The sequence below is a fragment of the Saccopteryx leptura genome, chromosome 5, assembly GCF_036850995.1.
Source record: "Saccopteryx leptura isolate mSacLep1 chromosome 5, mSacLep1_pri_phased_curated, whole genome shotgun sequence".
NCBI classification, from domain to species: domain Eukaryota; kingdom Metazoa; phylum Chordata; class Mammalia; order Chiroptera; family Emballonuridae; genus Saccopteryx; species Saccopteryx leptura.
The window spans coordinates 110,398,260-110,414,664 of NC_089507.1; the positions used below are offsets into that span (position 1 = coordinate 110,398,260).

A 16,405-nucleotide genomic window follows, 5' to 3' on the forward strand; every position below is an offset into this window, starting at 1 on the left:
TCTGATTTGGAAGCTGGCTGAATTCAATTCAATTCAATTCAGTCCAATTCAATTCAATCAAAAAGCATGTGCTGGAACTAAATGTACCAGGCACTGCCAGCTGAAGATACAAGCATGAGTAGACCACAGTCCGCTCTAAAGGAAATATACTTTGCTTTTCCCCTAAGTAGACTATAATGAACTGCCAACAAAGCAATTTTCTTCAACATGTTTTCTACTGTGGGGTTGTGAACATGCTGGGCCGCACTGGTGAGTCTCGAAGCTACAGACAAACACATCCTAGCTACTGGGCTGTGGATGAGTGAGCACCATAACTACTCAGTTGCTACCACAACTTTCTGCAATGAATCATATTGACTGAAGTTGTCATAACATCAGGAGGAAAGAGCCATTAGGAAAACTTGAGCTTTTGGGGGATCAGCTGAATTTATGAAACCCTATGGTTTCATGTTGATTTTATAACCTTACCGAGAACTCTATCATATTGTATGTAACCTCACTTGAACCTTGCAACCCAGTGAATCAAGGAGCAGGAGTATAACTTCAATTTACTAAAGAAATGAGACACTCAGAAGGTAAAAGACTTGGCTAAATGCACATAATTTAGGAATAAAACCTTGGGTCTCTTGGATTAGACTAGGGAATCTCTCTACTGATTACTTATTTTAAACTGGTTTGAATTTATTTGCAGCTTCAATTATTAAAAAAAAAGACTAATTATTGTGATGTGATATTTTCCTTCTTTTATCCTGGAACTTTGTACTGGAATGGTATTTCAAAACACATTTAATTGTTTGTTTTTCTCTACTTCTCCCACAATTATTGAAAGTTTCTCAAAAGGTCAATGTTTGTTGTCCTTACTCAAGAGATAAACAGCTGGTTCTGGCTAAGGGATACTTCACAGATTGTCTTAATTAGGATGTTTTCATTTAAATGAAGCAAATCCAATTCAAATAGCTTCAAACAGTTATGGATTTCATTGGCTGTAGAAGGCATTTTGTGAGACTGAAAAATAAAATCAGTCATGATGTGCAAGGTGCTACAATAGAGCACACCACTCAGGACTGAATCACTAGGCTTCCCTCTAGGGCAGAAGGGTTGTATAGAGTATTTGTAGAGGTTATATTGGGTACTCAGGATGTGGAAGGTCTGGAAGGTCAGAGACTACGGGTAGCTTCACAATCTGGGGAATACAGGGTACTTGTGCTTCCATATGAGAAATCCTGAGATTATGTATATCAGAGCAGGAAATGATCATTGGGGTTAAAAGTCAGCCAGGTTTGGGTTTTAGTTGGTGAGTGGAAAGTTACTGTGTATGGGGAATATTCAGAGGCCTTGACAGGGCTCATGGAGGGCAAGCTTCAGGCATGGGTTGATCAAGTCTCTGGGATTCTCTCAGGCTGTCTCTTCTCATGGCTTTGGCTTTGTCCCCAGTCCTTCTGCCATGATCCCAAGGTGACCCAAGGATGTAGCTTCCCAATAAGCAGTGGAGATACAAGGTGATCTTCACTTTTCAGTGATCTAAATTGGCTTGAGCCTGCCCTTATCTCAGCTGAAACCACCCTTCCCACTCCTGTCCACTTATCAAAACCCTCACTATCATCAGAAGTAATTACTCATTCCTCTGTGTTCCCACAGCAAGCATCTTTTCCTTAACTATAATACTCAGCACATTCTACCTTCATATGTCCTTCTTACCCAAAGAATGACCCCTCCTACAGGAGTGAATGTCATTGTGCCTTGCCACAAAGTCCTTAGCAAAGTTCCTGACACATAGACGTTCTCAATACATATTGGTTAAATGAAAGAAAATGAATGAACAAACAAAAAATATAAGAACAAAGGTCCAGTCTCTAGGAAGGGGAAACTTGGATTTACTCACATTGTTTTCCCAAGTTGCCTTTGAATTTCCTTTTCTTATTCCAGGTCATTGCAAGGAGCCTCCACCATGGGAACATGAGGCTTCAAAGAGAAAGTATTATTTTGTGGTGGGGCAGACAGTTTACTATGAGTGTGCCCCGGGATTCAGGGCCCTACAGAGAGGTCCTGCCGAGAGCATCTGCAAAATGAAGTGTGGGAAGACGATGTGGACAAAGCCCCTGCTCAAGTGCACAAATGAAAGTAGTAACCACCAGTTTCCAGGTACAGTGGCACCCTCTTGAGTTCATTACTTTCTTTTCCATCAGACCAACCTGGGTGGAATTCCTTACCTACCAGCTATGTAACATTGGGCAAGCTAAGCACTTAATCTCCTTGGGCCTCTGTTTTCTCTCATTCTAGAAAAAAGGCTAGATAAACTCTAAGCTCTCTCATTTATGGTCCCCTGTATCCTGAGTGGGGATAAGTACCAGGAGACAGAAGAGGAGAAAAGATCTTTTGAGTGTTCCAAAATCCCCAGATCATTCACTGGTCATGATGCTCTTCCCTTTCCCGCTGACACTGAAATTCCACTTCTTCTTCTAAGCTACCCATACTTCCTCTCATTCAAAAGGGAAAGTCCAGCCTGCCACCCACAAATTTCTAATTTACTGATATATAATGTAAATCCATTATTTATAAAGTACTACACTGTTTGCATGAAACTTCCCCTTATATAATTTCTACCTGAGCTTTGATAAAAGTGCAAATGTGAAGGGAGGGGACTTACTCAAGCACACACACACACACACACACACACACACACACACATTCATTGATGCACACACAGCCCACCTATGTTGAGGTTTTCTTCTATTTTCAGTCTGGCATCATATTACTATTTCTAAAATAAAAAGTCACTTACATTTAACAATGGGTTCCTTTGCTCACCACCCTTTCTCATATCCCATGTCTTTCTCTTGGATTCTTTGGGAATTCTGTGTTTCTTTCCCTGTCTCCAGTGAGCCACACTGCTGGCCAAGGCATGTCCCTGGTTTCCTTTGTAAAACGATGACATGGTGGGGCAGCGTCCTGAGTAACACCTCTGAGGAAAGGGAACCTGTCATAGAGAAAAGCTAGCATTTTATGCCCTTCTGCTTTCTTTAGTTTGATGGTATATGTTATTTGATGGTATTTGATAGTATTATTATGACTTCATTCCAAGCCACAGATGGAAACCAGGGCTGAGTAAGAAGCCTGGGGAGTAACCATGATCAGAATTAGAATCCCCAGTGCTGGCTGGTTGGTTCAGTGGATAGAGTGTCAGGACAGCATATGAATGTCCCAGGTTTGATTCCTGGTCAGGGCTTGCATGAGAAGCTACCATCTGTTTCTCTTCCCCTCTCCCTTCTCTACCTCTTTTTGTCTTGCAGCCAGTGGCTCAGTTGGTCCTAGCATCAGCCTCAGGCACTGAGGATAGCTTGGTTGGTCCGAGCATCAGTTCCAGATTGGGGGGTCTTCAGATGGATCCTGGTTGAGGCACATGCAGGAGTCTGTCTCACTGTTCACCTTCCTCTCACTTAAAAAAAAAGAATTATACTTACTTTTCATTGAGCTCTTCCAGGGCCACTTACCCATATCCCTGTGACTCTGATGTAGAGCCGTGTGACATGCCACCCACAGATAACATGCCCAGAACTGGGAGCCACACCCTAGCTAGTGTGTCTGCAGTCAGCTAAGGAGGGCAGGCGGGTTGGGTGTGAGACCCCACTCTCTTCACCTTCAATTCCATGAGCATCAGTTACTCTCTCCTCCAGGTGATGAAGAGTCTCAAACAAGCTCGGATGCTCCTTGGGGGAGTGAAACTTCCTGTTCCTTAATAACAACAGGTACTACTACAGGTATGGCTAGAGTTTATTTCTACGAAGATGAAATCTTCGCCATTAAATCATAATGGGACAATGGGAAGACAGTTTGCATGGAGCAGCCCCTCCAGCAGATGGGTCAGAGCTGCCCTGTGGTGTTAGAGACGATTAGGCATCCCACATCTGACCTCCCAATCCTCAAATGCTGGAAAGCAAATGGCAGAAAGAGGAGAAACCAGACTAAGGGTGGTGTTTCTAGAGACAAGAACAAAATGCTTGGCATAGCGTCCCCTCGTCTTGTATATCCTTTCCATCAGTCTCTAGTGTAAGGAGAAGCCCTAACACTCTCCAGCCTGTGCAATCTGATAATTGCGCAAACAAAGCATCTTCCCTCTCTCTTTTGACAGATTTTCAAAACCATGCAGATGTGACTATAACTACGAAGATGTTCACATTCACCATTGAGTATCAGATAGCAGGTGGGTAGGAGTCACTTCTGTTATTGACAATATGTACACCAGACAGGGATTGTGGGACATATTGCTTGGTAGGTGAGTGGGTGGATTGGTCAGTCGTTTAAAATGACCCCTTATTTACACTATATGTTTATAAGAGTAAAAGACTAATCTAAGAATTAACATAATTCAGTGTCACACTAATCAGTTACAGTAAGTTGTGAGTGAATCACAACCAGCCCCAATCAGCTCCTCCCGAATGGACCATAAATGACCAAAGACCTCGTGCTTGTGCGTGAGGGCTGAGGCAAAGGAGGAGGGAGGGGATGTAACCAGGGAAAGGAAGAAACATTCCTTTAACAGTACAGTTGTTTCCTGGGAGGAGAAAAAGAAAAACATTCTTGGAGGCAAGAAAAAATAAAAGTAAAAACACGCTCATAGAAACAGAGTACCAGGGGCTGGAGCAAATAGGAAGGTGGTGGTCAGAGACACGAACTTCCAGTCAGAGGGGGAGCTCTGGGATGGAGTGTACAGCGTGGGGAGTGTAGTTACCAGCTCTGTATTGTGTATTCCAAAGTTGCGGAGAGACTACATCGACATGGTCTCAAAACAAAACAGAAATGGCAATTATGTGAAGTGATGGAAGTGTTAGACAGTGCTATGGTGGTAATATATGGCAATATGTAAGCAGATCAAATCAACCTTAAACGTACACAATGTATGTGTTGATTGTCTTTCAATAAAGCCAGGGGATGGGGGAGAAGAAAAACAGGCTTTGAGGCACATCTAAGATAGGCAGGTAGGTAGACAGGTAGATACATGCATACACAGATAGGAGGCTCACTCCAATACTATTTGGGAAATATGGACGCTCAAGAGATGCTAAAGTGTTTATCATTTACCTTTATATTTCAATATTTCTTCTACCTGTCACTGACCTTCCTCAGGGTCTCGTTAACTGAGGCCTGGCCTCAGAACCTTTCTGAAGAGAGGGGCTGTCAGTCTGATCTCAAATGAAAGCCTTTTGAGGAAAGGCGCCACGCCCTTCTCCATCCCCCCCCACCCCCCACCCAGTCCTGGCCTCAGTCCCTGAGCCCCCTGAGAAGTCCGTTGGGGGAGGCAGCTGCATTCTGGGAGGGGAATCAGAAACTGCAGATCCCACCTCTTCAGGAAATCCTTGCTCGTGGGGCGATTTTCCCAGCCTGCTCTGTGACATCGCCCAGGGCGTCCCTTTGCTGAACTGCTTCTCTGTTGACAGTGGCTGGCTGCATTCTCCTGCTCGTCAGTGTCCTCCTTCTGAGTGTGCTCACGTGGCAGTGGAGATGGTGAGTCCCGTGTTAAGGAAGCCCTGGCCCAAGCTATTGGTGAAGCCAAAGTAGGAGAAGCACCAGAGCGGAGATACCCTTGTGCCCAGCCCACCCCATCATCCTACTACCCACCAGCAGTTTGGGGAGCAGTAGAGGGGAAAGTGGCCAATGTATGCACTCCTAAAGAGTCAATCCACAAGAATTGAAGCTGCAGGGACTTGGGAAAGCAAAGGAAACTAACATTTGTTAAGTGTCTACTGTAAACCAGGCTCGATGCTTGTCTAATAAACGTTATCACAACCTGTCTTCTCAGAAACCTTCTCATAGCCACATCATAGGCAAACCAGATTAAGTAACATCTACAGATTAGGTACTGCAAACAAGATTGCACAGCAGAGCCCAAACTGCAACCTGAATTAAGAGCCCAAGACCTTTCCACTCTGTCACCTGGCTAGAAGGCAACCAGGTCCACCCTGAGCTCCTCCTCTCCTGCCTCCCAGCCCACCACCTGCAGGCATGCATACCAGCGCCCCCTTGACCAGCAATGCGACCCAGGTGTAGTTTATTTACATTTACTCGGATTCTTCATCCTGGCTGCAGATTTGGACAACTGGGAGATATTTTTTAAAATACCAATGCTTGGGCCCCAACCAGAATTTCTGGGGGTGGGCCCCTGACATCAATACTTTTTTCTTTTCAATTGAGATAAAATTCATTCATTTTCTTTTTTTTAAATTTTATTAATTTTAATGGGGTGACATTAATCAATCAGGGTACATAGGTTCAGAGAAAACATCTCCAGGTTATTTTGACATCTGATTATGTTGTATACCCATCACCCAAATTTTCAAGTGCATAACTCAGTGGTTCTTAGCAATGTTGTATATATACCACCACTATTTAATTATATACTAGAACATTCCCATCACCCCTCCCCCCCAGAAAGAAACCCCAAACTTCCCAATTCCCTATTTCTCCCGTTCCCTGGAACCATTAATCTACTTTCCATCTCTGTGGATTTACCTGCTCTGGACATTTCATATACATAAATGGAATCATACAACATACAGTCTTGTATGACTAGGAAATAAGTACTTTTTTTTTTTTTTTAAATAAATTTTTATTAATGGTAATGGGATGACATTAATAAATCAGGGTACATATATTCAAAGAAAACATGTCTAGGTTATTTTGTCATTAAATTATGTTGCATACCCCTCGCCCAAAGTCAGATTGTCCTTCGCCACCCTCTATCTAGTTCTCTGTGCCCCTCCCCCTCCCCCTAACTCTCCCCCTGTCCTCCCTCCCCCCACCCCTGGTAACCACCACACTCTTGTCCATGTCTCTTAGTCTCATTTTTATGTTCCACCAATGTATGGAATCATGTAGTTCTTGTTTTTTTCTGATTTACTTATTTGGAAATAAGTACTTTTTAAAAACCCCTCTGATGCATCAAATACATACACATCCAATTTTGACAACTCTGCAGTAAGCCAACTTGAGTGGGCCTCAGAATCTCCTGTGGGCTTGTTCAAACAGACTGCAGGCCCCACCCAGAGCTTCTGATTCAGCACCTCTGGGGAGGGCCCTGAAAAGGCATGTCTCTAACAAATTCCCAAGTGATACTTACACTTCTGTTCTAAGAACCAACTTTGAGAACCACTGCATGAGCCTAACAGAGTCTAACAGAATTAAGAATCAAGAGAGTGAAATCATTTCACACACACACACACACACACACACACACACACACACATACACACACACATGGCCAGACTCTCCCTCCCCTTTAGACAGTAGACTACAGAGACCTATTACATATCTCTTTCTACAATTAAGGATATCCCTACCTGGGCACCAGAGTGCACTCTGGCCAACCCTAATGTGAACTCCCCAGTGAGACCCTGAGAAGGTATTTGTTAGATCCTCTCCTTCCTTCAATAGCAAGCCTCTCTAGGATCTTCTCATCTTGGTAGCTTAAAGACTAAAAGCCTTCAGACATGAAGGGATGAAGCTATTTGGGAGTGGTAAAGGTTTTGGAGTTTATATTGTGAAACAAAGCACAGCCTGAAATTATGAGTTACCACAAGCTCTTCCAGAATTACAGTCTTCTGGAAGAATCAAAGGACCCCCTCTGTCAGACATTAGTCCAGAGTTCTTCCTAAAATCAAATTTCATCTGATAATGCCCTCTTATGGCCAAACAGAATACTACATTTGATTTTTTTCTTTTTAAGCAATTACTAGTGATGCGTCAAGCTGGCTTACCCTGGCTCCTGAAAACCAAAGTTAAATTTTCAGGAATTTTGCAAACTGTTTTTATGCATAGACATTATGAAAAAAATACAATACATAAACCTACAATTACAAATTAAATACTCTAATCACTTTATTAATTATTTGATTACATTTTACAGCTTTCTTTGTTCTCAGAATTATCTACATCTATTCCATCTGTATCAAGAAGATACTATATAATGGTTTGCCTCTATACATCTCTTTGCAACTCTGTATTCAGTGATGTCACATTGGTAGCTTGACACTAGGCATGGTGGGAGTATTTATACCACAGAAATAGGCAAACTTTTTCAGAGAGCTAGTTGTTAAATGTTTAGCAGCACACCACTTACCAGTTTTCCTTCATGGGAGCTCTGAGAAAGGTAGGAAGCAACTAAATGGGCTAAATAAAAACTGGGGAAAGTAAGGACAGTAGCCACTAGTCTCATGTGGATGTTTAAGTTTAAACTTAAATAAATTAAATATAATTAAAAATTCAGTTCATTAATTGCACTAGCTATTTCAAGGGTTCAATAGCACCTGTGGCTACCTCATTGAACACCACAGATACAAAATATTTCCATCATCATAAAAGGTTCTTATAGCAAAGTGCTGGCTAGAGACTAAGAGTGTTTTCAATTCATGAAAATCACTTAGCACAGTTAGTTATTATTATTCCTTTTCTGCAACTATTGTCCTCTATATAATTAAAAAAATTATAGACTATCTCCTATGTAGATGTTGGTAAAAGGGTAAAAACTTTCAGTTAGTAGAAGAGTAAAAGTTCTAGGGATATAATGCACAGCATTGTGATTATAGTCAACAATAGTGTATCACATACTTCAAAATTGCTAAGAGACTAGATCTTAAATATTCTCACCATGAAAAGAAATAATTATTATGTGACACAATGGAGGCATTGGCTGATGGTATGGTGGCAATCATATTGCAATATATAAAAGTATCAAGTCAACATGTTTATATCTTGAATTCACACAATGCTATATGTCAATTATATCTCAAAAAAACTATTTCAAGAATACAGTGGTAACTTCAGATACGAATTTAATTTATTCTGTAACTGAGCTCATAAGTCAGTCAACTCGTATATCAAACTGCCCATACTGGACCTGTGCGCCAACGCATCAACTAGTGGCAGCTTCCCAAATCACAACTAGTATCTCAGAATTTTGCTTGGATCTCAAACAAAAATACTACGGACCGAGTCGCAGCTCGTATCTAAAAAAAAAAAAAAAAGAAGATGTTGGTCTGTTCGTATCTCAAGGTACTACTGTATCCGAATTTTATTAACCAATGTAATCCGAATAAATTCAATAAAATTATATAGGGGTGGGCAAAAGTAGGTCAAATTATAAGCCACCACTACCCAAAAGATAAATCATAATTAAAGATACAAAATAATAACAATAATATAAGACAAATAATACAACTAAATAATACAATAATAAATAAATAAATAATAATACAAAAATAAACTCTGTATGTCATGTACTCACAGCTGTATACAAATGGCCCCTGCTCTCAGGAGCTCACAAATTAGTAGAGGAGAAAGGAAAAAAAGTAGAGTCCTTAAATATGATTTGTGCCTGACCAAGTGGTGATGCAATGGATAGAGCATTGGCCTGAGACACAGGGGACCCAGGTTTGAAACCCTGAGGTCGCTGGCTTGAGTGCAGGAGCTCATCCAGCTTGAGCGCAGGGTCACTGGCTTGAGGGTGGGATCATAGACATGACTCCATAGTTGCTGGCATGAGGCCAAGGCATCACTGGTTTGAAGCTCCAGGTTTCTGGTTTGAGTTAGGAGTCACTGACTTGGCCACAGCACCCTCCCCACCCCCCATCAAGGCGCATATGAGAAAGCAGTCCATGAACAACTAAGGTGTCACAACAAGGAATTGATGCTTCTCATCTCACTCCCTTCCTGTCTGTTTGTCCCTATCTGTTCCTCTCACCAATGTGTGTGTGTGTGTGTGTGTGTGTGTGTGTGTGTGTGTGTGTGTGTGTGATTTGTTAAAGCCTAAGAGTGAGGTGTTATAGGAGCGAAGAAAAAGGACACTTAACCTTACATGAGGATGCCAGAAAGACTTTTAGAGTTGATGGTTCCTAATATGCCTGAGGCCAGATTATAAAAAGGCAGGAGATAGCTTCTAGGCAGAGGGAGCACAGAGAGAGGGAAAGCAGTGAGGAGCATAATAATGTTTGGAGGAAGCCAAGCAGTTCTAAACACAAAGTGCATGGGAGAGTGGTGACAATGAGGCTCTGGGGATGGACAGTGACCAAGTCATGGGAGACCAGGACAGACTGAGGGAGCTTAGACTCTATACTGAAGGCAACTGAGAGCCACACAGAAGGTTTGCTGATGAGACAAATGGTAGCATTGGTCCTTTAAATGGTTCGGCCACAACAGCAGCTGGATTTAAGGTCAGTAAATAGTACTGGGGGTTTGATTATGTTATGATAGAGTAAATCTACATAGGAGATGATGACAGCATGAATGAGGTCAAGGGGAATAAGTTAAAAAAGGAGCAAAAGAATCAAGAAATATATAAAGGAGTTAAAAAAAAAAAAGAAATATATAAAGGAGTCAAGGTAGCTGATTGGAAGTGAGGATTAAGGAAGAGGGATGACTCAGGGATGAGTCCAGGTTTTAGAGTAGGGCCCAGTAATCACTATACACTGGGATTAAATGTAATGTGTGGATCTAGAGTAGTGCACCCTTTTGAGATTAACCCCCAAGCAGAACCCATCTGTAGTCCATTACCTGGGACACACTCAGCCTCTACATCTACAACTGTCTAGTCCCAGAACTGGCAGGGAAATGGGAGGGCTTTCTCAGGTTCCTCCTCAGGTTGACTCACTGCACAGTGATTGAATTTACATGGTATAAGAACCACAGGGCAGTCTTGGCAGGATAGAGAAGCCTTGCAGTCAGATGTCAGCCTGTGGGAAGGTAATAGTATCTTGAAGTGGAACTTCAAGTTAGGAGGTCAATGCCGGCATAACTGAATGTTCTACCCACATCAGTCTAGGGTGCAACCACATTTATCTTGATGCAGTATTACACTGATGACTATGACTTAGTTTGACTTAGTTATATCACTACAGGAGGAAGAGTAGAAGAACAATCTAAAAAGCCAGAGCGGTAACAGGCCAAGAACAGCTCACATGAAGCAGAAGAAAAATCAAAGAAGTTAAACCTCACCCAGGTGCATCTCCTGTGATCCACTGGGTTTTTAAAAGCTCTGAAGTCACATCACAGAACATCACACAACTGCAGCCCCATCACAAAGCCATCTCTGGAGTTATCAATGAGTGAGCTCAACTTGCTTCTAAGCAGCAATTCCAAGATCATTGGAAGAACAACCAGACCTCTTACTCTTATTTTCATGTATATGTGAAGTTTTATGGACAAAGAACTTTTCCCACACCCTATGTAGTATAAAGAAAATAGCTCAACGTTAATTTCATCTCAACTTCCCAGGTTAGACAGCCCAAGGGAAACCCCAGCACTAGTGTAGACAGGCACACACACTCTCTAGCCTCTGTAATAGGACCTTGTCCCTTGATCCATGTAGATTATTTCCCAGCCTCTGCTTGGTGAGCTCATTCTCCTGGTTACATTCCTTAATGAATGCCCTCTAGGATCTCTGGACTGGTAACTAGACTGCATTTTTCTGTACTAGTCCCCCCTCCACTGAACCTGCAATTTTGAATTTTGAAAGAACAGAGTCCATAGCAGAATTATCTTTGGGTAACACCAAATAAAACAGGGCAGTCAAGCCTTTGGACTTGTAGAGCTTTAATATTTGAAAGGGTTTTACTGGAGTTCATGTCAGGAAAAGAAGGATAAACTAGGCCCCACCCCAGGTAATGAACTATATCTATTAAAAAGCTTCACCTATTTAGTACTAATAGGTTTCTTTAAGAGTTAGTTTCTTTGGGGTTGCTATAAGTGATACTCTGAATTTTTCCTGCAAAATTTGATGTTTATAGAGACACATGATGTGCCAATGTATACATTTCCAAATAAATGTCATGAAAACACTTATAAGAGATCAATATATTCAATGTTTGTGGAAAGAGGAAGTGAGGAGCGGGAGGGAGCTCAAACCAACAGGATGTAACTATGGAAAAGGTCATACTGGATGTAACATTGGTGGTCTTCAAACTGTTAGCAAATCAGGATCACCTGGAGGCCTTCTTAAACCACAGATGGCTGGCCCATCTCCAAAGTGTTGGAGTCAACAGACCTGGGGTGGGCCTGATAATGTACATTTCTAACAAATCCCAGGTGATGCTGATGGTTCTGGCCCAGGTCCACACTTTGAGAACCACTGAGTCAAACCTCTCCATGCCCACTGATCCTCAACGCTGACTGAAAAAATCAGCTTCAGGTGCTAGGATTTCAATGAAAGTTTTTGTGTAAGAGCTCAATTCTAAAATTAGTGACTCAGCTGTGCCAGTTGGACAAAATCACATGACTAACGTGATTAATGAAAAGTTTAAACTTGCAGCCAGTTTTCACTTCTGAAAGGACAGGAAAGTGTTATGAAAAAAAATGGACAGGTGGCAGCAGGTCCATATCCAGATTAAAAAACCATTTTCTGTTCTTTCTGTGACCAACCAAGTACCATTCAGATTCCATTGTCAGTAACCCCCCACCCCCATCACTCCAAAGCTGTGTTTTCTGGTTAAACTAAAGTTGAGAGAAATCTCAGACCTTTAAAAAAAAATTTAATCTCATTTTACTTGAGTAAAATTGAGTTGAACTATCATTACTCATTTTGGGGAAGGGTGAACTATGAGATCAATTTTTTTCCATAATAATTAAGATGTTTATTTACCTTGTTCTCTCTCGTTCCCTTATAAGTGTATGCTGGAGTTTTCCAGAAGCTACATGCTATGATCATGTCATCACTCTGATGTTAACATACAATGAGTTTATTACTGTTGTTTATAAAGAAATTAATAAATAATACTTTTTAAATTTTTTAGTTTCAGTGTTTAAATATAGTAAGTATCACTAGGTGTAACTACATAAACAAAAGCTCTTTGGGATCCTCAATACTTTTTAATAACATACAGAGGTCCTGACAAATAGCTAACAAGAACATCATTAGTCATTTAAAAAATGCAAATAAAACCATAAGCATCTTAGAAGAAAACATAGGCAGTAAGCTCTCTGACATCTCTCGCAGCAATATATTTGCTGATTTATCTCCACAGGCAAGTGAAATAAAAGACAGGATAAACAAATGGACTATATCAAACTAAAAAGCTTTTGCACAGCTAAAGACAATAAGAACAGAATAAAAAGACAAATGGAAGAACATATTTGACAATACATCTGGTAAGGGGTTAATAACCAAAATTTATAAAGAACTTGTAAATCTCAACACCAGAAAGACAAACAATCCAATTTAAAAATGGGCAAAAGAAATGAATAGACATTTCTCCAAAGAGGCCAATAGGCATATGAAAAATGCTCAACATCACTAATCATTAGAGAAATGCAAATTAAAACCACAATGAGATATCACCTCATACCAGTCAGAATGGCGCTCAACAACAAAACAACACAGAATAAGTGCTGGCAAGGATGTGGAGAAAAGGGAACCCTCCTACACTGCTGGTGGGAATGCAGACTGGTGCAGCCACTGTGGAAAACAGTATGGAGATTCATCAGAAAATTGAAAATCGAAATGCTTTTTGACCCAGCTTTCCCACTTTTAAGAATATACCCTAAGAACACCACAGAACTGTTCCAAAAGGAGAAATGTACCCCCATGTTTATGGCAGCATTGTTCACAATAGCAAAGATCTGGAAACAGCCCAAGTATCCGTCAGTGGACGAGTGGATTAAAAAGCTTTGGTACATATATACTATGGAATACTACTCAGCCATAAGAAATGATGACATCGGATCATTTATAATAACATGGATGGATCTTGATAACATTATATGGAGTGAAATAAGTAAATCAGAAAGAACTAAGAACTATATGAATCCATACATAGATGAGACATAAAAATGAGACTCAGAGACACGGACAAGAATGTGATGGTAACGAGGGTGGGGTTGGGGGGTGGGGAGGGGGCGAGGAAGGAGAGAAGGGGGTGGGGGGAAGGGAGGGGCACAAAGAAAACCAGATAGAAGGTGACGGAAGACAATTTGACTTTGGGTGAGGGGTATGCAACATAATCAAATGTCAAAATAATGGAGATGTTTTCCCTGAACATATGTACCCTGCTTTATCAATGTCACTACATTAAAATTAATAAAAAAATGTTAGTTAATAAAAAAAATAAAACCACAATGGGATACCATATCATACCCACTAAAATGACATTAAACAAAAAATGAAAAGAAGAAGGAAAGAAAGAAGGAAGGAAGAAAAGAAAGAAGGAAGGAAGAAAAGAAAGAAGGAAGAGAGGAAGGAAGGAAGGAAGGAAGGAAGGAAGGAAGGAAGGAAGGAAGGAAGGAAGGAAGGAAGGAAGGAAAGAAGGAAGGGGAAAGAACAAATGTTGACAAGGATATGGAGAAATAAGCACCTTCATACATCACCGATAGTAATGTAAATGGTGTAGCCACTGTGGAAAATAGGTTGGTGCAGAGGTGGGATTAAAATGATTTAACAACTGGTTCTCTGTTTTAATGACCATTTTAAGTGTAAAAAAAAATGATATACTAAAAGGTAGTTTATTATTTCATGCATTTAATACTTAAATAAAAAAATAAAAGAGGTACACAAAACTAGATTGTTATAATAAAGCTTTAAAATATTAATTAAAAATATTAAATAATCCCTGAAAAAAAACCTGTTATTTAAGATATTTCTATATTGCTTCTTTTTTTTTTTTTAATAATTTTATTTTTTTAATGGGGTGACATCAATAAATCAGGATACATATATTCAAAGATAACAAGTCCAGGTTATCTTGTCGTTCAATTATGTTGCATACCCACTACCCAAAGTCAGATTGTCCTCTGTCACCTTCTATCTTGTTTTCTTTGTGCCCCTCCCCACCCCCTTTCCCTCTCCCATTCCCCCCTCCCCCCCCCCCTGCAACCACCACACTCTTATCAATGTCTCTTAGTTTCACCATTATGTCCCACCTACGTATGGAATAATACAGTTCCTGGTTTTTTCTGATTTACTTATTTCGCTTCGTATCATGTTATCAAGATCCCACCATATTGCTGTAAATGTTCCGATGTCATCATTTCTTATGGCTGAGTAGTATTCCATAGTGTATATGTGCCACATCTTCTTTATCCAGTCTATATTGCTTCTTGATTGGCATCCTCACTTGCAATTCTTTTCACCTATAGATGGAATGAACATTACTATGGGCACTTAGATACATTGTTGCACAGATGAACATTAAAAAAGAGTAAGGAATGTACTTACTCTTTTGTGATTTCCACATTGGGCGGCTTCCCAGGTACCCACATTAGAGAGAACCCTGATTACAAGTGCCATTTTAACAACTGGTTCACCGAACTCAACAAAAAATTAGGTATCAGTTCTGCCAAACCGGTGTGAACTGGCTGAATCCCACTACTGGATTGGTGGTTTCTCAAAAAGCTAAACATTGATTTACCACAGGATAGCAGTTCTACTCCTAGGTATATACCCAAGAGAGATGAAAACCTATCTCCGCATAGAAACTTGTGCATGACTGTTTATAACAACTGTGCTGTGTAGCCAAATAGCCAAGAGCTGAAAATAACCAAAATCCCTATCAGTGGATGTATGGCTAAGCAAATCATAGTACATCCATACACTGCCATATTATTCAGTGAAAAAAGGAATGAAGTACTGATACACGCTACAATGTAGATGAGCCTCAAAAGTTTTATGCTAAGTCAGGGGTTGGGAGCCTTTTTGGCTGAGAGAGCCATGAACGCCACATAATTTAAAATGTAATTCCATGAGAGCCATACAACAACCCATGTATGCTATGCATTAACCAATAAAAATTTGGTGTTGCCCCGGAGGACAGCTGTGATTGGCTCCAGCCACCCGCAACCATGAACATGAGCGGTAGGAAATGAATGGATTTTAATACATGAGAATGTTTTATATTTTTTAACATTATTTTTTTTTATTAAAGATTTGTCTGTGAGCCATATGCAGTCATCAAAAGAGCCACATCTGCCTCGTGAGCCATAGGTTCCCAACCCCTGTGCTAAGTGAAAGAAGCCAGATACAGCATACACTGTATGATTCCTTTTATATAATATATTCAGAGTAGGCAGCTCAATTGAGGCAGAAAATAAATCAGTGTTTATCAGAGAGTGATTATTTAATAGATATGTCTATTTTTCTGGGATAATAAAGACAACATGCTCACTAAAAGACTTAAACCTAACGCCTAACTGTAGGAGATGGAATAGATCCCTCCCCCACATCTCAGTACCACATTAATGGCACTCCTGTACTGTGACAGGGAAATGCAGGTTAAAAAACCACCCCCCACACACCCTATTTAAGAAGTCTCCAGAGAAACCCAGAGACAATAGAAAAGACAAAGGCAAAAACACTAGGGAAAATTCTGCCCCTCACACCACAGCAACAACAAAGAGTAAACAGCCTAACTCCTAGCCAGATAAACATAAA

At 40.6% G+C, this 16,405-nt stretch overlaps 2 protein-coding genes across 3 annotated transcripts in view; both read left to right on the forward strand.

Moving 5' to 3' along the window:
- CREM (cAMP responsive element modulator) overlaps nt 1–16,405 on the forward strand; it is a 514,873-nt gene that overhangs the window by 87,759 nt on the left and 410,709 nt on the right. The window lies entirely within an intron of this gene.
- The window catches only part of LOC136406681 (interleukin-2 receptor subunit alpha-like), a 76,192-nt gene that overhangs the window by 49,734 nt on the left and 10,053 nt on the right, over nt 1–16,405 (forward strand). Inside the window, exons 4-8 of one of the 2 annotated variants that reach the window (XM_066386707.1) lie at nt 1,927–2,142; nt 3,675–3,758; nt 4,130–4,201; nt 5,436–5,502; nt 10,887–12,506. In XM_066386707.1, the coding sequence (XP_066242804.1) occupies nt 1,927–2,142; nt 3,675–3,758; nt 4,130–4,201; nt 5,436–5,502; nt 10,887–10,911 (464 nt within the window). In that variant the 3' untranslated portion in view covers nt 10,912–12,506. Of the gene's footprint in view, nt 1–1,926; nt 2,143–3,674; nt 3,759–4,129; nt 4,202–5,435; nt 5,503–10,886; nt 12,507–16,405 lie in introns of those variants that run through there. The other variant, XM_066386706.1, reaches the window with a different exon arrangement.